General features: G+C 43.8%; 1 protein-coding gene across 3 annotated transcripts in view; it reads right to left on the minus strand.

Annotated features, from left to right (window-relative positions):
- n4bp2 (NEDD4 binding protein 2) overlaps positions 1-23766 on the minus strand; it is a 141601-nt gene that overhangs the window by 12322 nt on the left and 105513 nt on the right. For 2 of the 3 annotated variants that reach the window (XM_070870377.1, XM_070870374.1), the window contains 3 exons: positions 23411-23599; positions 11236-11404; positions 5060-5183 (listed from right to left, as the gene is read on the minus strand). In XM_070870377.1, coding sequence (XP_070726478.1) covers positions 5060-5183; positions 11236-11404; positions 23411-23599 — 482 coding nt within the window. Of the gene's footprint in view, positions 1-5059; positions 5184-11235; positions 11405-16334; positions 16444-23410; positions 23600-23766 lie in introns of those variants that run through there. The other variant, XM_070870375.1, reaches the window with a different exon arrangement.

The following is a 23766-nucleotide window of genomic DNA, read 5'->3' on the forward strand; positions in this document are numbered from 1 at the left end:
GGTTAGGGGAGTGGGCAAATGCATGGCAGATGAAGTATAATGTGGATAAATGTGAGGTTATCCACTTTGGTGGTAAAAACAGAGAGACAGACTATTATCTGAATGGTGACAGATTAGGAAAAGGGGAGGTGCAACGAGACCCGAGTGTCATGGTACATCAGTCATTGAAGGTTGGCATGCAGGTACAGCAGGCGGTTAAGAAAGCAAATGGCATGTTGGCCTTCATAGCGAGGGGATTTGAGTACAGGGACAGGGAGGTGTTACTACAGTTGTACAGGGCCTCGATGAGGCCACACCTGGAGTATTGTGTACAGTTTTGGTCTCCTAACTTGAGGAAGGACATTCTTGCTATTGAGGGAGTGCAGCGAAGATTCACCAGACTGATTCCCGGGATGGCGGGACTGACATATCAAGAAAGACTGGATCAACTGGGCTTGTATTCACTGGAGTTCAGACGAATGAGAGGGGATCTCAGAAGCGTTTAAAATTCTGACGGGTTTAGACAGGTTAGATGCAGGAAGAATGTTCCCAATGTTGGGGAAGTCCAGAACCAGGGTCACAGTCTAAGGATAAGGGATAAGCCATTTAGGACCGAGAATAGGAGAAACTTCTTCACCCAGAGAGTGGTGAACCTGTGGAATTTTCTACCACAGAAAGTTGTTGAGGCCAATTCACTAAATATATTCAATAAGGAGCTAGATGTAGTCCTTACTACGAGGGGGATCAAGGGGTATGGCGAGAAAGCAGGAATGGGGTACTGAAGTTGCATGTTCAGCCATGAACTCATTAAATGGCAGTGCAGGCTCGAAGGGCCGAATGGCCTACTGCTGCACCTATTTTCTATGTTTTTATGTTTCTAAAATACAGTATGTTTGCGGTAGGCAGCCAGTGTAGCTGAGTAAGGACAGGGGTCACGGGCAATAGGACTTAGCTTGGTACAGTATATGGACAGCTGAATTTGGGACAAGTTGTTGTTTTTGGAAGATAAAACATGGGAGGCTAGTGAGGAGACCATTGGAGAAATCAAATCTAGAGGTGGCAAGGCATGGTTAAGGATTTCAGAGGCAGAGAAGTTGAGATAGAAGCAATGTTGAGGAGATGGAAATAAACTGTTGATGGGATATGGGGTTTGAAGCTTGAACACCAAGATATTGCATGGTCTGGTACAACCGGAGTGAGTAACTGGTGGGGCCGGGGGGGGGGGGGGAAAGGGAAGCAAGTTTATAGCAGAAGCTGAAAACAATGGGCACTCAGAGGACTGGTTTGGAGGCGGGTCCGCTGTCAAAATCTAAAAGACTGACAGCAGGGCAGTATCCCGCTCTGAACCCATCTCCTAGTAAATTTCCAATGTGCTGCACTAAGCGATGGGTCAAACAACTGAAATTCTTAAAAAGCTGCTTAAAGGTATTTAAGCAGCATTTTACCAGCGACTAACCATTTTCCCAACTTTTTGACGACTTTCACATCAGCTCGGGGATCACGCCAGGTAAGTATGTCGGGTTTTCAACAACACTCCATTGCTTTGAATAGGTGACAGCTGCAAAAGTGGTATAAAAGCTACCAGTTCACAGCTGTTCATTTTCCAATGTTAGAAGCTGCAGCTTTCAGGATTTTGAATTCACTTTTCAGTTTTAGGAATGTTGGAAGTGTTTGGAGTAAACTCTCTATCCAGTATCACCTCCTTGAAGCAACCTCTCTCACCATTGACAGATTGCTTCCATCATCTCAACTTCACCTGCCATCTATTCCAGCAGTATCAGTGCCCCTGAAAAAAAATCTCACCTTGGTCCTCAGAATCCCACCATGACCAGCCCCAACATCACTAGGCATATCAGCATCACCAACAACGGCCTTCTCAGCAACCACCTGATGTGACACAGGACATCAGTACATGGCCACATTGCTGCCTGGGATGCAAAGGATGGCCTCACCATGGCCACATTTACTTCACTTGTGCTGTACACCTTGGCTGCCACATGTGCCAGGTTGGCATCACCCCATACTAGCACCATAAAACATCCCTGCAATGCCCAAGCCATTTCTTTCACACTCATCATAATAGGCAGTCCCTCGAAATCGAGGAAGACTTGCTTCCACTCTTAAAATTAGTTCTCAGGTGGTTGTACAGTCCAATGCGGGAATTACAATCTCTAACAGATAGGACAGACAGTGGATGAAAGAAAAGCCTGGTTTGCCGGACGCTCCTTCCGCTGTCTGTACTTGGTTTCGAGACTCGAGGTCTTCAGCGCCCTCCCGGATGCTCTTCCTACATTTTGGGCAGTCTTGGGCCAGGGATTCCCAGGTGCCAGTGGGGATGTTACACTTTATCAAGGAAGCTTTGAGGGTGTCCTTGAAGCATTTCCTATGCCCAACTGGGGCTCGCTTGCCATGTAGGAGTTCCGAGTAGAGCACTTGCTCAGGGAGTCTCGTGTCAGGCATGCGGATGATGTGGCCCGCCCAACGGAGCTGGTTGAGTGTGGTCAGTGCTTCGATGCTGAGGATGTTGACCTGATCGAGAACACTGACATTGGTGCATCTATCCTCCCAGTAGATTTGCAGGATCTTGCGGAGGCAGCGCTGGTGGTACTTCTCCAGCGCTTTGAGGTGTCTGCTGTATATAGTCCATGTCTCCGAGCCATATAGGGCAGGTATCACTATTGCCCTGTCGACCATAAGCTTGGTGCCAGATTTGGGCCAGATCCTGGTCTTCAAACACACTCTTCCTCAGGCGACCGAAGGCTGGGCTGGCTCACTGGAGGCGGTGTTGGACCTCATCATCAATGTTTGCCCTTGCTGATAGTAGACTCCCGAATCCACGTTTTCCAAGGCCGAGCCGTGGATTTTGATGACCCGGGAGGGAGTGGGGAGGCGGTCAGTGCTGTGTGGCAAGGTCAGGTTGGTGGAGGACCTGTGTCTTACGGATGTTTAGCATAAGGCCCATGCTTTCATACGCCTCGGTGAAGATGTTGACGATGGCTTGGAGTTTGGCCTCAGTGCGCACAGACACAAGCGTCGTCCGCGTACTGTAGTTCGATGACAGAGGATGGGGCGATCTTGGATCTAGCCTGGAGGTGACGTAGGTTGAACAGGTTCCCATTGGTTCTATAGTTTAGTTCAACTCCAGCGGGGAGCTTGTTGAAAGTGAGATGGAGCACTGCAGCAAGGAAGATCAAGAAGAGCATTGGTGCAATGACGCAGCCCTGCTTGACCCCGGTCCGGACATAAATTGGGTCTGTGGTGAATCCGTTGGTCAGGATCATGGCTTGCATGTCGTCGTGGAGCAGGCGGAGGATGGTGACAAACTTTTGGAAGCAGCCGAAATGGAAGAGGACGCTCCATAGTCCCTCAAGATTGACAGTGTCAAAGGCCTTTGTGAGGTCAAAGGCAGCCATGTACAAGGGTTGGTACTCTTCCCTGCATTTCTCTTGTAATTGTTGCACGTTGAAGATCACATCCGCACTCATCACCATTGCAGGGGATACCCTTATGTCTCACCATTCATTAGAGGTAATTGAAAGGTTTGCACTACTGCAGCCAGCTCCTCCTGACGACATCCCTCCTTGTGCCCTCCTGTGCAATGTGCAACCAGGCTGTGTTGGTCTCCTGGAAAGGTGTCTTTCGCCCATTGGAAGGGAAAAGAACCTCCCTGCATGCTGTGACTCCGTCCCGAAGCATATGAAAGGAGTCATGGGAGAACCTGGGTACAGCCATGCACTGCTCGTCAGTGTTTGCAACACCTCAATGCTGCAGCACACTGACAGCACAGCTGTCAAAATGAATGTGGGCATGGTCCCTTTAAGGAAACCGGCTGATGACGCGTCATCAAATGACGTCATCAGACCTGATTCCTTTTAATTGGCTGGGAACCTCGCGGCGGGGGGGGGGGGGGGGCTTGACAAGCCCAACCAAGGTAAAATCACTTCAACAGAGTGGGCTGCAAGTGGGAGCGGGGTTCCAATGTGCACACAAAGTCACCCACCTCTCCCCCGACCCAGTAGGAAATATCGCGGCCAATGTCTTCCCCATGATCAGTTCAAAGACAGCATTTCAACCGCAACTGCATTATCCTGCAACACTTGTTCCTCCAACCAAAAAGCATGGACCCAGCATTGTAGGATTATCTTCAGTGTTTTATAAACAATCTCGGTGGATGTTTGAGAAACTGACGAGACAACAATTTTAAACTAAATATTAAATATAATTTCTTACTTTAAAAACAGCATAATAATTCCTGCACTTTTTATTTTCAGAAATAGGAATCTAATCCCAATAAATTTACGAGGAATAGTGAAAACATGCTAAAAGACAGACAATAAACTGCTGCTTGGTGCTACAGTAAAAGGACTTCCCTATTCCGGTCATGGCAGAAGGCAGGAAACAAGATTTAAAACAATCTACAGTGTGTCAACTAAAATACCCTTTGGGGCCAATTTTCATCAAGGCCTCCGCCTGCCCAAGTACCAGACAGTACTTTGGGTGGGATATTCATGGCTGAGGTCCCTCGAAGGTCGGCAAATGGATGATGTACGCCACCAGTCTGGCTGGCAGCTCTCATTCTTGGCAGCAGGGGAGCTTGCCGCCCAAGTGCCACCGAGGATGGAGATGGGCCCACAGAGGCTCGAAGTCCTGAAAAAATACATCAGCAATAAAAAATACAAAAACTATCCGAAGACCTTCAGGGGCTGCCATGCCGGTAAGTTGCTGTTGAATTTTTCTTTTAAACTGTTCATTTGCCTTTTTTTCAGATTCTTCAGACTTACCGTCGGCAACAGACCAGCCTGCAGCCAGGGGTCCAGCCCCATTCTGCTGCTGAGTCCCGCCGACTCCCACCCACAGGAATCGGAGGTCAGTTGTGCCACTCGGCTGTCCGCTGACATCAGCGGGCGGTTCCCGGCAGCTCTCCCCTCCCGCCCACTCCAGGCCACTTCCAAAGTGGCACTGGGCGGATCTTCAGGAGGAATGTCGGCGAGAGTGGGCAGCAGTCGGCGGTAGGCTGATGAATTTCAGCCCCTTTGTTTCTTACACAACAAAAGTTAAAAGTAGCAGAGCCTCAGTGTACCTGCAGTTGTGGCTTTTGAGGTAGTCAATGACAGCTGGTTTAATACGTGCTATTCCTCCTTGGCTATGGCTTCCTCTCCCAGTTATGACAGACAGGTAAGGTTTACCACCTTTTTGCTGGTATTCTGAAACAAAATTGTAATGGTTTAAGCACCTTCTGTCACTCTAACAGGAATGTATAAACTCAATTAAACAATTGTCTGAGAGTTTTAATGCTCCATTCATTATTTCAAATGTTGATACTAGCCAGCATTCTTTAGATTCCAAACTAGATGGGTTTAGTTAAAAACTCAACTTTTATTTGAGCTCATTTGATATACTGAAGTATTTCCAGAAACAATGAGAATACAATCATGAAAATATTTAATTTAATCTAAATCACTTTCATGCTAAATCTTTACCATTTTAATTGTCTTCATGTCAGTGAGCTCAAATCCCACTGCAGAGATTTGAGCACATAATATAGCATGATACTTCAGTGCAGTAATAATTGAGGGGAAAGAGAGAGTGAATAATTACTCAATTAAATGAGCTGGGACATTGAACAGTCGGAAACAGAGATTTTCAAAGGAGAGAACTTTTTAATGCATTATGCCCCCCCTCACTCGGAAGAGGCACCTTTTGCAGGAAACGTTAAACCAAGGTCACATAAGAACAAACATAAGAAATAGGAACAGGAGAAGGCCATACAGCCCCTCAAGCCTGCTCCGCCATTTAATATCATGGCTGATCTGATCATGGACTCAGCTCCGCTTCCCCGCCTGCTCCCCATAACCCCTTATCGTTTAAGAAACGGTCTATTTCGGTCTTAAATTTATTTAATGTCCCAGCTTTCACAGCTCTCCTAGGCAGCGAATTCCACAGATTTACAACCCTCAGAAGAAGTTTCTCCTCATCTCTATTTAAAATGGGCAGCCCCTTATTCTAAGATTGTGCCCCTCTAGTTCTAGTCTCCCCCATCAGTGGAAACATCCTCTCTGCATCCACCTTGTCGAGCCCCCTCATAATCTTATACATTTCGATAAGATCACTTCTCATCCTTCTGAATTCCAATGAGTAGAGGCCCAACCTGCTCAACATTTCTTCATAAGTCAACCCCCTCATCCCCGGAATCAACCTAGTGAACCTTCTCTGAACTGCCTCCAAAGCGAGTATATCCTTTCGTAAATATGAAAACCAAAACTGCACGCAGTATTCCAGGTGTGGCCTCACCAATACCTTATATAGCTGTAGTAAGACTTCCCTGCTTTTATACTCCATTCCCTTTGCAATAAAGGCCAAAATACCATTGGCCTTCCTGATCACTTGCGGTACCTGCATACTATCGTTTTGCGTTTCATGTACAAGTATCCTCAGGTCCCGCTGTACTGCGGCACTTTGCAATCTTCCTCCATTTAAATAATAACTTGCTCTGAGTTTTTCTGCCAAAGTGCATGACCTCACACTTTCCAACATTATACTCCATCTGCCAAATTTTTGCCCACTCATTTAGCCTGCCTATGTCCTTTTTCAGATTTTTCTCCCATCTTTGTATCGTCAGCAAACTTAGCTACGTTACACTCAGTCCCTTCTTCCAAGTCGTTAATATAGATTGTAAATAGTTGGGGTCCTAGCACTGATCCCTGCGGCACCCCATTAGTTACTGGTCGCCAACCAGAGAATGAACCATTTATCCCAACTCTCTGTTTTCTGTTAGCTAGCCAATACTCTATCCATGCTAATATATTACTCCCAACCCCGTGAACTTTTATCTTGTGCAGTAACCTTTTATGTGGCACCTTGTCAAATGCCTTCTGGAAGTCCAAATACACCACATCCACTGGTTCCCCTTTATCCACCCTCTCAGGTGGATGTAAAAGATTCACAATGCACTAATCAAAGAAGTTCTCCCGGTGTCCTGGCCAACATTAATCCTCAATGAGCAGATTATCTGATCACTTATTTCTTTGCTATACGAGACCATACTGTGCACAAATTGGCTGCATTTCCTTGCATTATAATAGCATCTACAATTCAAAAGTAACACGTTGGCTGTGAAGTACTTTGGAACGTCCCCAAATCATGAAAGACGCTATATTAAATGCAAGTTCTTTTCTTTCCTTTAATTTATCAGTACTGTATTAATTACTATGCTTTCTTGTATGCTATTCTGATACAATCCAGTCAGCTGTGACTCAATTGGTAGCACTTTCGCCTCGGAGTCAGAAGGTTGTGGGTTCAAGTCCCACTCCAGAGACTGGAGCACAAAAATCTAGGCTAACACTCCAATGCAGTACTGAGGGAATGCTGCATGTCGGAGGTGCCATCTTTTGGATGAGACATTAATCCAAGGAGTTATCACCAGTATCCTGGGCAATATTTATCCCTCAATCAACATCACTAAAGAACAGATTATCTGGTCAGTATCACATCTGAGCTTGCTGTGCACAAATTGGCTGCCGTGTTGCCTACATTACAACAGTGACTACACTTCAGAAAGTAATTAATTGGCTGTAAAGAGCTTTGGGACGTCTGGTGGTGTGAAAAACACTATATAAATGCAAGTCTTTCTTTTTGTTTAGTCCAACAGCATGTCTTTCTTTTTGTTTAGTCCAACAGCATATTGGCCTAGCTATTGCCCATCAAATCTCTACATTTCTACTCTGGTGGTTGTATCGCATTGGTAGAGGGAGTTGAGTTTTATTTTTGGGCCTTTTCTAATCCTATATTATTTTGATTCCTGTTTCTTAGATCACCCTCATGGATTAAACCTACTTCCCCATACCTTTGATGATGTATATCTCTGCCTAAAGATCCAAGTAAGCTCTTGGTAATGTACAGCAAATCTATCTATTAGTTTAATCACTTTTAGTTTACTGGACTTCTTATGTTTCCATAAGATTGCACTCAGTCATTGACTGGTACAAAATCACACCTTGTTTGAAGTTTAAAACAACAAGCAAGCTTATTTTACAAGTGACAAACACAACTATCAGTCATAAAAGAGTTATGTATTTATAGTAGACATCTTGCCACCTAATTTAAGTAGACAAAATACTAAACCGATTACGACTGTGTACAGTGTTTTTTTTTGCACGAATTTAACATTATGGAGACTAATTAATCTAAACTGTTTCTTGGAAATTTAAACCCCTATATCCAGAGTTTCACATTGACCAGTTGCTTGTCTGAAATTTTCAAGCAATTTTTTTGATTTGAACGGAATAATTATTTTTATATCTCAGAAAAGAGTTACCGGGACTTGCTGGATTTTGAATACGGCACCACTCAAAACGTTAAAAGCTCCTGTAAGCCACATATAAACTGAATCAAGCACACAGCATTCTAAAATTGAAATGTTACTGAGATACGAAAAAAATCGGGCCACTGCTCATGTTGCAGTGGCCCTCAGGTAAGTGGGGCCTCAGGGACCTCGAGTCCATGATCGGGCTCAGGGGAGCAGCGATCAGGTCCTATAACCTGGGGTCCCTGCTCCTCCTGGTTCCACATTCTGGTAAGTTATTTACCTTCATGGTTGACAAGATGAATGGTCTTATTTACCTTTTGGTGTTGGCCACCAGCTAGGCAATCCATGACAGGAAAACCTGAGCAGAGCTGGCCCAACACCTGCTCCTCTCAGGGTAGCCAAATTTGCCAGGAGTCCTAAAATAGGAGGTAAGCCATGTACAAGATGCTGTACACCCATTTTAGACAGCCGCCAATATGGGATCAGACTTATTTCAGGTGACCTTGTTATGAAGGATATAGCTCCACGAAATTGGTAGTTTATTCCCCCCATCTCCGTCCAGAACAGGTGCAATAAGAACCAATTTCTATCCCATAATGTTTAAAACTTCACTGCAGTGTTATTAAAGTTAAATGAAGAACTTTCATCAATGACCTTCCCTCCATCATAAAGTCAGAAGTGGAGATATTCGCTGATGACAGCACAGTGTTCAGTTCCGTTTGCAACTCCTCAGATAATGAAGCAGTCCATGCCCACATGCAGCAAGACCTGGACGACATTCAGGCTTTGGCTGATAAGTGGCAAGTAACATTCACGCCACACAAGTGCCCGGCAATGACCATCTCCAACAAGAAAGTCTAACACTTGACATTCAACGGCATTACCTTCACTGAATCCCCCACCATCAACATCCTGGGGGTCACCATTGACCAGAAACTTAACTCAAGCAGCCAAAAAATACTGTGGCAACAAGAGCAGGTCAGAGGCTGTGTATTCTGCGGCAAGTGTCTCACCTTCTGACTCCCCAAAGCCTTTCCACCATCTACAAGGCACAATTCAGGAGTGTGATGGAATACTCTCCACTTGCGTGGATGAGTGCAGCTCCAACAACATTCAAGAAGCTCGACACCATCCAGGACAAAGTAGCCCGCTTGATTGGCACCCCATCCACCACCTTAAACATCCACTCCCTCCATCACCATCTACAAGATGCACTGCAGCAACTCACCAAGGCTTTTGACAGCACCTCCCAAACCCACAACCTTTACCACCTAGAAGGACAAGGGCAGCGGACACATGGGAACACCATCACCTCCATGTTCATCTTCAGGTCACACACCATCCTGACTTGGAAATATATTGCTGCTCCTTCATCGTCCCGGGTCAAAATCCTGGAACTCCCTCCCTAACAGCACTGTGGGAATACCACACAGACTGCAGCGGTTCAAGAAGGTGGCTCACACCATCTTCACAAGGGCAATTGGGGATGAGCAATAAATGCCGACCTTGCCAGTGACGCCCATATCCCATGAATGAATTTAAAAAAAAGAACTTTGGGCTTCTACAATGAGTGATAGCTGGTATTTCTTTTCTGAGCATGTCAAAGCATCATCATACTATCTTGAAATATTAAATGCACCAGAATACCACTAACATTTCTCTGATATACATCAGATAAAAACATGAAATATAATTAGAGTGCAGTGGGTAGTTTTCAGTGAAAAATTCCAAGACTTTAAGATAAATCAAAAGGACAGAATATACATTATGACATGATAGTTCATCCAAAGCAATATTGTAGATATGAGTTACATCAACCATGCTCCAGTCGTTTATTTACCAGAGACACTTCATATCTAGGTGCATTTTTACTACATATAAATATCTACTGTATAATTTATATGCTCATGTGGAAAACTTGATTTTTCGTCTTAAAATGCCAGGATTTTTAAAATTGGTAATTATGTTTGCTGAGATGGAATGACCCATGCTATAATACATTGGTGATGTTTGCAGTTCATTAAAGATCTGCCAAATAGCAGGCTCTTAGCGGATGTGCGTATCTGTGTCCTTGTGTGGAAATGTATTTTTATCTAAGCTGATACCATACGGTATTTGTGTGCCCTTTGCAATATATATATATATATATATATATATATATAACAAAATGGAGTCCTGGTCCTTCCAGAACTTTCTGCATAAAAGCAGTCAGCTTGCATAAACAGCTAAACCTGGTTTGAGATGGCTGATGGGCATCAGACAGCTAGGAGACAAGTCATGCTGAGACAAGTACCCCCCACCCCCATGGTGCTCTCCTATTGTCTATACGACACAAGTTCCATGCCACCCCACCCTTTTCGAAGTACTCAAACCACCAGCCATTATCTCTTGTAGAGACCTCATCCATTTGATGCAAACAGATAACTGACTAGGAAACTGAACAATCCTGACACAATGCAAGACAGGTAATAGCTCATTACCACACTCTCATGGAGTAATGGCCGGCTGGCCAACTAATAACCCTGACAAAAGGAAATATCTGGAAACCATGTCAGGACAAGGATGTAGTAATTAGCTTTTTATCTGTATTCACTGACTGCGAGACAGAGCCAATACACAGGGAGAGGCCATAACTTGGGTTTTACTGTATAAATATCTTGTGAAACTGTACCATTGCGGAGGTGTTCACTTAGCCATTGACAGAGTGTGACCTGCCCCTTGCTAGCAAGTAAATTAAAGAAACTTCTGCCGGAGCTGAAAGTGTCGGAGTCATTCTTTTCGGAGGTCGAGATTTCGACACTTGCACATGTCCACTATTCTCTGGAAGCTTAGTCTGAAATGGGCAGTGATAAACAAGCAGAGACACTGAGACAAGGAGAATAACAGAATTTCTTTCTTTCACAAGGTGACTCTCAGTAATCCTTTGACCATATGAGTTACCAGTGACCTACCATTAATCTTCTCAAGCAGCACTTTGTCCAGGTGGTACAGGGCTTCGTCCACATGAAGGCCATGCAGGTCTAAAACATTTTGTGGAAGCAATGACACATTCACTCGCTTCAAAATTCTTACAGCAGCTCTGTGGTTAGCTTCTTTCATCTTTTCTCCATGAAGGTGACCCTTTAAAAACACTTGATTATAATAAAACTCAAAACATATCACAGGCACAGTTAAATTAATACATTTCTGACCAAGTAAAATAGTACTTATAGTACCAAAGGATTGGCGCAATTCCAGTAAATGTAACACAGCTTTCAAAGACAAGTAAACATACTCTCACTACTCTGAACTATCTGGATGCTCACCAGGATTATATAGGTAGCACAAGATATACACAAGTATGAACTTTACTTCTGGTTGCAAGCAGACTTGCATATTATGATAATTTATGTTCAGACACATTTTGTTCAGCGAGTGTGATGACAAAGCATTTAGATCAGGAAGGTCCCCATGGTTAAATCCTTGATCTGTACTGAGGTAGCTAATCCCAGCCAGGACAGTAGTGGGCACTACAATTTGCCTCACACGTACATCACGAATGGTGCTGAAATACCCAAGAATGAAATTGAAAGAGATCTAAGAATCTTTGTCAGCTTGATGGTTAACAGAGCCAATCAATGCAGAGCAGCAATTAACAAAGTTGATCGGTAGTTGAACTACAAAAGAATGCAAATCAGAGGTAGTCACAATCAAGCTGTACAATGGTCAATCTGTATCTTGAGCATCGCCAAGAAACATAAATAGATATTCGAGTGCTGGAGGCAGTGCAGAGAAGAGCCACAAGGCTGATCCATTGTGTAAAAGGTATAAGTAATGAAGGAAGACTGGAGAAACTGACTTTTGAGCCTGAACAGGAGATGCCTCAGGAGTCATTTTATAGAAGCATATTAGACAGTTAAGAGTATGGAAAAGATAAATCTGGTATTATACAAATTAAATTGCAAATATGGGACAAAGGAATACAAGTTTAAACAAGTAAAAGGTAAATTTTAGGACCATTATCAGGAAATTGTCACAGAACAGTCAAGTGTTAGACTTGGCTCAGTGCAACACTCTCGTCTATTAGTCAGTAGGTTCAAGCCCCATTCCAGAGACCTGAGCATATTACCTAGGTTGACACTTCAGTGCAGTACTGATGAAGTGCTGCACTGGCGGAGATGCTGTCTTTCAGATGAGATGTTAAACTAAGGTCCCATCTGTCCTCTCAGATGGATGTTAAAGATCCCATTATACTTTTAAAAAGGGCTTGGTGCCCTGGCCAATACTTATCCCTCAACCAACATCACCAAAAACAGAATATCCGAGCATTTACCTCATTACTGTTTGTGGGACCTTGTTGTGTAGATTTCCCTGTATTCCAACAGTGATCACACTTCAAAAGTACTTTATTGGCTGTGAAATGTTTTGGGTCATCGCGAGGTCATGAAAGGTGATGCATAAATGCAAGTACAGGTACTTTCTTTTTTCTTTAAATATATGGAATAGACTTACCGATAGAACTGTGGAGGCAAAAACCCTGAAATCAATTGTTGGACAATTAGCTGCTGCAAGGAAGGGGATGTAAGGTCTTTCTAATTGAATAAAGATGGAACCAATTGGCAATCCACATTTTAATTATCTTGTGACCTTGTAATCTAACTGCCGCCAATGAACACCTACTGTAATCTGCATATGTGTAGACATCAAATGAGGACTTGGCCCCCTTCTATTTCTCATCTACATGTTGCCCCTCAGTGAGATCATCCGAAAACACAGCATCAGTTTCCACAATGCAAGGGTTGCACACTTTTACGGAAGGCACAGGAAGAGGCCACAAACTAAAAATGATTGAATACAAGCTTTTGGCATTGACTGGACAAGAGAGAAAAGGCGCCAGCCTGGGGTAGGTGGTGACTCATCACCAATTAAAAACAATCCCTGCGGTCAAGAGTCAGACCTGTTTATGCATAGCAACAAAGGGATTGATACAATCCCACAGAGGAGCCCCTGGATTGATTGGCTGGATGGGGAAAAACAATTCCCTCCAGAGACTACAAGTCTGCAAGAAACCAGGACAACAAAGGATCCCACAAGGCGTGCATTTTTGGAGAACGGGGCACTTAAGATAAGGAGTTATCTTTTGCCCTGTAGACTCCGTGTGCAAATTGTGGATATCCAGGCCCATCATCGCAGCCACAAACAACGAATCGATCCAGACACATTAACGGTAATCTCAGCTCAGCGGGTCATAAAATGGATATAGATACACGAACTGGAAGCAGCTCGGCGTGAACGAAAAAGGAACGGATGAACACGGAAGAAACGGAAAAGAACGACCAGAAGAGGGAACATCGAAGAGGAACAACCGGTCACAGAACCAATGACCACGAACCTACAATCTACTGTTACAGCAACGAACTGGACGGGTGATTGTATGTCTTCGGTCAATTCTCTCAAAAGTCTTGTTTTGTAGTTTTTAAAGTTAGTTTTTGCGTAGTAAAACTGACAATTGGGTTAAGCCTAAATTTTGCGTCATTTGTAGTCCTTTTTCCTGTAATTCCCGAGGTCTATGGATCAAGGTAGAGAGTGCAAAATGAACACCCTACAGAAAGTACGCTGACAACAGCCTTCTGTAGCTCACCACATCTCTCGACCCCTCCAGTGTCTCGAAATTGTCAGGCTGCTTGTCCAACATCAGATGGCAGAAATTTCCTCCAACCAAATATTGGGAAGACCAAAGTCATTACATTCGGTCCCAGCCATAAACTCCATTCCCTAGCCACCGACTCCATCCCTCTCCCTAGCATCTGTCTGAGGCTGAACTAGACTGTTCGCAACCATTTTGTCATATTTGACCTTGAAATTAGCTTCTGACCACACATCCGTATCATTCCTAAGACTGCCTATTTCCACTTCCGTAACATTGCCGACTCCTCTCCTGCCCTCAGCTCATTTGCTGCTGAAATCTAGCAAAGGCAGAGTATTTTAAGGGGGATTTTAACTTTTATATAGATTGGGATAAGCAGACTAGCACACGTCAGCAAGGTAGTGAATTTCTTGTGTCCGGGATAGTTTTATGCAACAATATGTCCAAGAAGCAACAAGGCGACATGCCATATTAGATTTAGTAATAAGTAATGAGCCAGATTTAGTTAACAGCCTAACGGTGCGTTGACATTTATCTAATAGCGATCGTAACATGATTGAGTTCAACGTAGTGTTTGAAAGGGAGAAACGCAAAACAGCTACTAAGATTTTAGATTTAGGGAAAGCTGATTTCAATGCGATGAGACAGAGTGTCCACAGTAAACTGGGCAAATCGGTTATTGGGTAAAAGGACAGAAGATCAATGGGAGATGTTCAAAAAAGACTGTGTGTTACAAAACCAGTTCATACCACGAAGGGGCAAAAGGGTCTACTTGCTAAAAAAAAAAGACATGGATGACTAGTAAGGTAAAAGACAACATAAAACTAAAAGAAAAAGCATACAAAAATAGCACAGATCCTGGGAAAGATACAAAGAACAGCAAAGGCTGACAAAACAGACTGCAAGAGCTACAAAAAGAAACTTGCAAGGGGTATCAAAATCTTCGCAAACGACAAGGCTGAAGCGTTTCCAACCATCTTCAGTCAGAAGTGCCGAGTGGATGTTCCATAATCGGCCACCATCACAGAAGCCAGTCTTCAGCAATTCGATTCATGCTATGTGATATCAAGAAATGACTGAGTGCACTGGATTCAATAAAGTCTGTGGGCCCTGACAACATCCCGGCTGTCGTGCTGAAGACTTGTGCTGCAAAACTAGCCGTGCCTCTAGCCAAGCTATTCCAGTACAGCTACAACACTGACATCTACCCGACAATGTAGAAAACTGCCCAAGTATGCCCTGTCCACTAAAAGCAAGACAAATCCAATCTGGCCAATTACCATCCCATCAGTCTACTCTCAATCATCAGCAAAGCGATGGAAGGACCTCATTACAGCCTTGGTCCAACCATGGATGAAAGAGCTGAATTCCAGAGTTGAGGTGAGAGTGACTAACCTTGACATCAAGGCAGCATTTGACCAAGTTTGGCATCAAAGAGAAGTCAATGGGAATGAGGGGGAAAACTCTCCACTGGCTGGAGTCATACCTAGCACAAAGGAAGATGATTGTGCTTGTTGGAGGTCAATAATCTCAGTCCCAGGACATCGCTGCAGGAGTTCCTCAGGGCTGTGTAGTTGGCCAAGCCATCTTCAGCTGCTTCATCAATGACCTTCCCTCCATGATAAGGTCAGAGTGAGGATGTTCGCTGATGATTGCAGTGTTCAGTTCCATTTGCAACTCCCCAGATAACGAAGCAATGTATGCCCGCATGCAGCAAGACCTGAACATACAGGGTTGGGCTGATAAGTGTCAAGTAACATTTGCGCCATACAAGTGCCAGGCAATGACGATCTCCAACAAGAGAGTGTCCAACCACCGCCCCTTGATATTCAATGGCATTACCATCGCCGAATCCCCCATCATCAACATCCTGGTGAGGTTGGGGGGGGGGGGGGGGGGGGATCACCATTGACTAGAAACTTTACTGGACCAGCCACATAAATACTGTAAGAGTAGTCAGTGGCTGCGTATTCTGCGGCAAGTATCTCACCTCCTGATTCCCCAACGCCTTTCCACCATCTACAAGGTACAAGTAAGGAGTGTGATGGAATATTTTCCACTTGCCTAGTTGAGTGCAGCTCCAACAACAATCAAGAAGCTCGACATCATACAGGACAAAGCAGTGCATTTGATAGGCACCCCACCACCACCTTAAGCATTCACTTCCTCCACTACCACCAGCACACTGTGGCTGCAGTGTGTAGCATCTACAAGATGCACTGCAGCAACTCACCAAGGCTTCTTCGGCAGCACCTCCCAAACCCGCGACCTCTACCACCTAGAAGGACAAGGGCAGTAGGCGCATTGAAATACCATCATCTGCAAGTTCTCCTCCAAGTTACACACCATCCTGACTTGCAAATATATCGCTGTTCCTTCATCATGGCTGGGTCAAAATCCTGGCACTCCCTCCTGAACAGCACTGTGAGAGTACCTTCACCACATGGACTGTAGCAATTCAAGAGGCGGCTTACCACCACCTTCTCAGGGGCAATTAGGGGTGGGTAATAAATGCTGGCCTTACTATCGACACCTACATTCCAGGAACAAATAAAAAATATATATTTTTACAATTATATTAGGAAAAAGACAGTGGTCAGAAGTAATATTGGCCCAATGTAAACGGATAACAGTGATACTGTCAATGATAATTAGGAAATAATAACAACTTTGATTTATATAGCGCCTTTAATGTAGTAAAGCATCCCAAGGAGCTGAAATGGCAGAAATGTGAAATAATTTGTTTGTGTCAGTATTTACAGAGGAGGAAGAGCATAGCATGCTGGAAGTCCCAAGGAAACCAATATTGAATCAGTGACAGGGACTTAACAAGATTAACATAAGCAAAATAACAGTAATGTGGAAAATAATGGCATTGAAGAGTGACAAATCCCCAGAATCAAGGTTTTAAAGTAAATAGGTGAGCTCATTGCAGATGCCCTAACTATAATCTTTCAACATTCTCTCGATTCAGCAACCGTCCCTTTAGGTTGGAAAATTGCGCATGTCACTCCGCTGAGTAAGATATTGTTTGAAGACCAAGACCTCAAATCTGCCACCAAGCTTATGGTCTACAGGGCAGCAGTGATACCTGCCCTCCTATATGGCTTGGAGACGTGGACTATATACAGCAGACACCTCAAAGCGCTGGAGAAGTACCACCAGCGCTGCCTCCGCAAGATCCATTGGGAAGATAGATGCACCAATGTCAGTGTTCTCGATCAGGCCAACATCCCCAGCATCGAAGCACTGACCACACTCGACCAGCTCCGTTGGGCGGGCCACATCGTCCGCATGCCCAACATGAGACTCCCAAAGCAAGCACTCTACTCGAAACTCTTACACGGCAAGCGAACCCCAGGTGGGCAGAGGAGACGTTTCAAGTACACCCTCAAAGCCTCCTTGATAAAGTGCAACATCCCCACCGGCACCTGGGAATCCATGGCCCACGACCGCCCTAAGTGGAGGAAGAGCATCCGGGAGGGCGCTGAGCACCTAGAGTCTCGTCGCCGAGAGCATACAGAAACAAACCAGGCTCCCCCACCCACCCTTTCCTTTAACCACTGTCTGTCCCACCTGTGCCAGAGACTGTAATTCTCGTATTGGACTGTATAGTCGCCCGAGAATTCACTTTTAGAGTGGAACCAAGTCTTCCTCTATTTCGAGGGACTGCCGATGATGATGATGATGAAAGAATGGTGAGGGGGAAACCAGGGAATTATAGGCCAATTAGCCTAACATCCATTGTCAGGAAATTACAAGAGTAATTGAAAATTTTCAGCTGATCAGAGAGAGCCAGCATGCATTTGTAAAAGGTAGGTCATGCCTGACAAACCTGATCGAATTTTTTTGAAAAGGTGACTAAAGGAAAGGACAGGAATGTCTTAGGATGTTATTTATATGGACTTCCAGAAGCCATTTGATAAAGTCCCTCACGGTTAACTAAAGGTTGAAGCCCATGGAAGTGAAGGCAAACTATTGACCTGGTTAGGAAATTGGCTGAACAGCAGGAAACAGAGAGTAGGGATAATGGACAGGAACTCTGATTGGTGAGATGTGACTAGTGATGTGCCGCAGTAATCTGTTTTGGGGGCTCAACTATTCACTGTACGACTTGGATGATGGCATAGAAAGCCACATATCCAAATTTGCCGATGACAAAGATTGTAGGCAGTGTAGATGAAAATGTAAAATTACAGAGATATTGATAGGTTAAGCGAATGGGCAAAACTGTGGCAAATGGATTTCAATTTAGGCAAATGTGAGGTCATCCAATTTAGACCTAAAAAAGGATACAACAGGATACTTTCAAAATGGTGAAAAGCTAAAAACAGAGAGACTTGGGGTTCCAGATTCATCGATCATTAAAATGTCATGAACAGATACAGAAAATAAATAAGGCAGCTAATGGTATGTTGGCCTTTATATCTAGAGGACTAGAATACAAGGGGGATAGAAGTAATGCTACAGCTATTCAAAGCGCTGGTTAGCCCACATCTGGAGTACTGTGAGCAGTTCTGAGCACCACACCTTCAGAAGGATATTATTGCTTTGGAGGGAGTACAGTGCAGGTTGACCAGAATGATACCTGGACTCTAGGGGTTAAATTCCAAGAGAGATTACACAAACTAGGGTTGTGTTCTCTGGAATTTAGACAGTTAAGGGTGATTTGATCAAAGTTTTCAAGATATCAAGGGGAACAGATAGAGTAGATAGAGAGAAACTAAATCCACTGGTGGGGAGTATTTGACTCAGGGGGCATATTTTAAAAATTAGAGCCAGACCTTTCAGGAGTGAAATTAGGAAACACATCTATACACAAAGGGAGATAAGTTTGGAATTCTCTTTCGCAAACAGGAAATTATGCTAAATCAATTGTTAATTTTAAATCGGAGATTAGTAGAATTTTGTTAACCAAAGGTATTAAGGGCAAAGGCAGGTAGATCGCAAATCAGCCATGATCTAACTGAATGGCAGAACAGGCTTGTGGAGCTAAATGGCCTGCCTAATCCTGTTCTTATGTTCCTAAACGCTCATCCATGCCCTTGTTACCTGCAGACTTGACTGTTCCAATGCTGGCCTTCCATGTTCTACCCTCTGCAAACTTGAGGTCATCCAAAACTCTGCTGCCTGTGTTCTAACTCACACCAAGTCCCGTTCACCCATCACCCCTGTGCTGGCTGACCTACACTAATCCCTGGTTAAGAAACGGCTTGATTTTACAATTCTCATCCTCATTTTCAAATCCCTCTCTATCTCTAATCTCCTCCAGCCCCACAACCCTCATTCTTCAAATTCTGTTGAGCATGCCTGATTTTAATCGCTCCACCACTGGCGGTCATGTCATCAACTGCCAAGGCCCTAAGCTCTGTAATTCCCTCCTCAAACCTCGAAGCATCTCTACCTCTTTTTTCTCCTTTCTGATGATCCTTAAAACCTACCTCTTTGACCATCTGCATCCCCTTGTGACTCGGTGTCAAATTTTGTTTTATAACTCTCCGGTGAAGCACCTTGAGATGTTTTACTAAGTTAAAGGCATTATATAAATAGATGTCGTCGTTGTTGGATCAAGTTCCGCTGTGAAACCCATAACAGCATTGGCAAGCTAACTGACGAAACCCAGGCCATGAAAATTTGCACAACATATTTTCTTCTCCAGAATAGGAAAAGGAAACGAGTCTTCTTTATGCCTAACTTTCATAGGTTATTTTCCAGAAAAATGGATAAATCTTTACAATTTGGAGTGACTTTTTAAATACTACTGTTCTGTCATTCGACAGAAAACAAATCTCAGCAGGTTACCTTCACAAGGATTTTATTCAATTACAAATAACACCGTATATTGATTATGCCCTAAAAACAGTCAGTAATGTTAGGGGTTAAAAGAATAGTACTGATTATCTGTTCAATAATTGTGATTAATGACTGACATCAATAGAAGTATTTTGCACATTAATTTCATTGCTTGAAACTGCTCAGCCAATTTTCTTTGCAACAGTAATAGTTTTCAAATCACCCACAGTGCAACAAGGCAAGTGTGCATTTTTAGCAGATAGCATAACCACAATGAACATTTATTGCTATCATTTTTTTTTTGCTTGCAAACATAAAATTGACAATGCAGTGTTAAACAAGAAAAACCTGGAGGAGGAAGACTCCCAGAACAAAATAATCCAACACCTGTATTTTTTTTGTTATTGCAGGTTATTTCAAGTAGGATAAATCATCTTGGTTTTTAATTTTCCCTCCAGGGAGATCTGCCATTTCAGGTTTCCACTCACCCAGAATATCTCCAGTGAAATGGCACTTGTGTGTGTGCTGGAACATTTCAATTCATAGGAAGTACAGCACAGAAACAGGCCGTTCGGCCCAACCAGTCCATGCCGGCACTTATGCTCCCCTCAAGCCTCCTCCCGTCTTTCTTCATCTAAATCTATCAGCATAACCCTCTAATCCCATATGCTTTTCTAAACTCTCCTTCAATGCATCAATTTATTCACTTCTACCACTCTCTGGATAAAGAAGTTTCTTCTGAATTTCCCATTTGATTTCTTGGTTACTATCTTATATCGATGGCCTCTAATTTTGCTCTTCCCCACATGTGGAAACACTCTCTGTACCCACTCTATCAAATCCTTTCATATTTTTAAAGACATCTATTAGATCATATTCACTTGCTCAGAAAGTTGGTGTCACTGTTTGGTTAATTTACACGTGTCCAAACTAGAAACATAGAAGATAGGTGCAGGAGTAGGCCATTCAGCCTTTTGAGCCTGCACCACCATTCAATAAGATCATGGCTGATCATTCACCTCCGTACCCCTTTCCTGCTTTCTCTCCATACACCTTGATCCCTTTAGCCGCCATATCTAACTCCCTCTTGAATATATCTAACGAACTGGCATCAACAACACTCTGCGGTAGAGAATTCCACAGGTTCACAATTCTCTGAGTGAAGAAGTTTCTCCTCATCTCGGTCCTAAATGGCTTACCCCTTATCCTTAGACTGTGACCCCTGGTTCTGGACTTCCCCAACATCGGAAACATTCTGACTGCATCTAACCTGTCCAGTCCCATCAGAATTTTATATGTTTCTATGAGATCCCCTCTCATTCTTCGAACCTCCAGTGAATACAGGCCCAGTCAATCCAGTCTCTCCTCATACGTCAGTCTCGTCATCCCGGGAAGCAGCCTGGTGAACCTTCGCTGCACTCCCTCAATAGCAATGTCCTTCCTCAGATTAGATGACCAAAACTGAACACAATATTCCAGGTGAGGCCTCACCAAGACCCTGTACAACTGCATTAAGACCTCCCTGCTCCTATACTCAAATCCCCTAACTATGAAGGCCAACATGCCATTTGCCTTCTTCACCGCCTGCTGTACCTGCATGCCAACTTTCAATGACTGATGTACCATGACACCCAGGTCTCATTGCACCTCCCCTTTTCCTAATCTGCCGCCATTCAGATAATATTCTGCCTTCATGTTTTTACCACCAAAGTGGATAACCTCACATTTAGCCACATTATACTGCATCTACCATGCATTTGCCTACTCACCGAACCTGTCCAAGTCACCCTGCAGCCTCTTAGCATCCTCGTCACAGCTCACACCGCCACCCAGCTTAGTGTCGTCTGCAAACTTGCAGATATATTACTCAATTCCTTCATCTAAATCATTGATGTATATTGTAAATAGCTGGGCCCCAGCACGGAGCCCTGCGGCACCCCACTAGTCACTGCCTGACATTCTGAAGGACCCGTTTATCCCTACCCTCTGCTTCCTGTCTGCCAACCAGTTCTCTATCCATGTCAATACATTGCCCCCAATATCATGTGCTTTAATTTTGCACACCAATCTCTTGTGTGGGACCTTGTCAAAAGTCTTTTGAAAGTCCAAATACACCACATCCACTGGTTTTCCCTTGTCCACTCTACTAGTTACATCCTCAAAAAATTCAAGAAAATTTGTTAAGCAGGATTTCCCTTTCATAAATCCATGCTGACTTGTACCGATCCTATCACTGCTTTCCAAATGCGCTGCTATTTCATCTTTAATAATTGATTCCAACATTTTCCCCACTACTGATGTCAGGCTATAATTCCCCGTTTTCTCTTTGCCTCCTTTTTAAAAAAGTGGTGTTACATTAGCTACCCTCCAGTCCATAGGAACTGATCCAGAGATGATAGACTGTTGGAAAATGATCACCAATGCATCCACTATTTCTAGGGCCACTTCCTTAAGTATTCTGGGATGCAGACTATCAGGCACTGGGGATTTATTGGCCTTCAATCCCATCAATTTCCCCAATACAATTTCCTGACCAATAAGGATTTCCTTCAGCTCCTCCTTCTCGATAGACCCTCGGTTCCAGAGTATGTCCGGAAGGTTATATGTGTCTTCCTTCGTGAAGACAGAACCAAAGTATTTGTTCAATTGGTCTGCCATTTCTTTGTTCCCCATTATAAATTCACCTGATTCTGACTGCAAGGGACCTACGTTTGCCTTCACTAATCTTTTTCTCTTCACATATCTATAGAAGCTTTTGCAGTCAGTTTTTATGTTCCCAACAAGCTTCCCCCTCCGAATAAAACCCTTTGTCCTCCTCTGCTGAATTCTAAATTTCTCCCAGTCCTCAGGTTTGCTGCTTTTTCTGGCCAATATATATGCCTCTTCCTTGGATTTAACACTATCTCTAATTTCCCTTGTTAGCCATGGTTGAGCCACCTTCCCCGTTTTGTTTTTACTCCAGACAGGGTTGTACAATTGTTGAAGTTCATCCATATGATCTTTAAAATGTTTGCCATTGTCGATCCACCGTCAACCCTTGTAAGTATCATTTGCCAGTCTATTCTAGCCAATTCACGTCTCATACCATCGAAGTTACCTTTCCTTAAGTTCAGGACCCTAGTCTCTGAATTAACTGTGTTACTCTCCATCTTAATAAAGAACTCTACCATATTATGGTCACTCTTCCCCAAGGGGCCTCGCACAACAAGATTATTAATTAGTCCTTTCTCGTTACACATCACCCAATCTAGGATGGCCAGGCCTCTAGTTGGTTCCTCGACATATCGGTCTAGAAAACCATCCCTAATACACTTCAGGAAATCCTCCTCCACCGTACGGCTACCAGTTTGGTTAGCCCAATCTATACGTAGATTAAAGTCGCCCATGATAACTGCTGTACCTTTATTGCACGCACCCGTAATTTCTTATTTGATGCTGTCCCCAACCTCACTACTACCGTTTGGTGGTCTGTTCACAACTCCCACTCGCATTTTCTGCCCTTTGGTATTCCGCAGCTCTACCCATACAGATTCCACATCATCCAAGCTAATGTCCTTCCTTGCTATTGCGTTATTTCCTCTTTAGCCAGCAACGCTACCCCACCTCCTTTTCCTTTCTGTCTATCCTTCCGAAAGCTATCAGTGTCAGTATCAGCTTGTTACTCGGCGCCTTGATCACTGCTGTTTTTTTTTTTTAAGTGTACTCACCTGCTGTGCATAAAACGTGGCCACCACTTTCATGCCCCTTAGATGAGCTTCTGCTGCCTTACTGAAGAACTCCTGCTGCTTGCGACGATGCAGAACTGCTTCAGCCCGAAAGTCTTCATAATCTGAGTACTCTACATCCTGGAACGCATGCTCACTTTCTAACTCCTTAATGTCCTTGTTCAGCATTACCTAAAACAGACACAAAAGACAAAAACAAATTATTAGCCATAGTGATAAATCTGAAAGCAGCTTCAATTCCGCCAACTTGTGTGTAATACTACTAAACATTCTTAGCAAGATACACAGACAGAACTCTGCATGGCACTTACACATCCAAGATGCTAATAATGTAAACA

Source organism: Pristiophorus japonicus, chromosome 2 (genome assembly GCF_044704955.1).
Source record: "Pristiophorus japonicus isolate sPriJap1 chromosome 2, sPriJap1.hap1, whole genome shotgun sequence".
NCBI lineage: Eukaryota > Metazoa > Chordata > Chondrichthyes > Pristiophoridae > Pristiophorus > Pristiophorus japonicus.